This window comes from Fukomys damarensis, unplaced genomic scaffold (genome assembly GCF_012274545.1).
Source record: "Fukomys damarensis isolate Sample0158 unplaced genomic scaffold, DMR_v1.0_HiC HiC_scaffold_35, whole genome shotgun sequence".
Classification (NCBI taxonomy): domain Eukaryota; kingdom Metazoa; phylum Chordata; class Mammalia; order Rodentia; family Bathyergidae; genus Fukomys; species Fukomys damarensis.
In genome coordinates this window covers 3,484,702-3,485,427 of record NW_022900947.1, presented here as the reverse complement: position 1 = coordinate 3,485,427, position 726 = coordinate 3,484,702, and the positions used below count along the sequence as shown (strand labels likewise).

Below are 726 nucleotides of genomic sequence, written 5' to 3'. Positions count from 1 at the left end.
GGGGCCCCGGGCGGTCACCACTGCCCTGCGGCCGCGGAGCGCGCTGGCGCTGCAGCACAGGCCCCTGGTGCTGCTCAGGGAGCTGGCCGGAGAGGGGGCTCCCACCTGGGGTACACAGTGCCAGGGGATGGCACCCGTCCTGGGGACCTGAGCTGGGGTTCTGCCCGAGTCTATCCATGCTGTCTCCCGGTGCTTCTAGCTGCAGTTACCCGGCTTCCTTCTGCTCCGACCGCCCCTGTGGCTCCACTCCTCCCCTTGTCAGCACCACAGGCTGGTGGTTAAGCCTCAGCACCTGGCCTTTGGGATATAGATATGAAAAAAAAACCAAACTGGGCAGGGTGGTGCACACCTGGAATTCCAGCCCTGGGGAGGCTGAGGCAGGAGGGGTTCAAGGCCAGCCTGAGCGACAAAGTAAGACTTTGTCTCAAAACAAACAAAAAGATATGAACCATAGCACCCAGAAGAACTGAGACTTGGACTTTCCAGTCTCGACAGCCACAGGTCCCAGGGAGGACCTAGCGCCCGGCCCGAATAAGGCTCCCAGCCGGCTTGCTGTGTGACCGCGAGCTTCGTGCTACCCTGGCTGTGGAGCGCTGTAGCTCCTAAGCTCCGTGACGCCGGCAGGGACGTGAGGGGACAGCGCTGAGGGATAAAGACCCGCACCGCAGCGGGCGGGACAGACAGCCGCTCTCCCGGTGGGCAGGGCGGGGCCCGGGCTGTGCGGAG

At 63.9% G+C, this 726-nt stretch overlaps 1 protein-coding gene across 1 annotated transcript in view; it reads left to right on the top strand.

Annotated features, from left to right (window-relative positions):
• Man2b2 (mannosidase alpha class 2B member 2) overlaps positions 1-726 on the top strand; it is a 25,364-nt gene that overhangs the window by 22,592 nt on the left and 2,046 nt on the right. The window contains exon 16 of the mRNA XM_010641922.2: positions 1-110. Within this exon, the coding sequence (XP_010640224.2) occupies positions 1-110 (110 nt within the window). The remainder of the gene's footprint in view (positions 111-726) is intronic.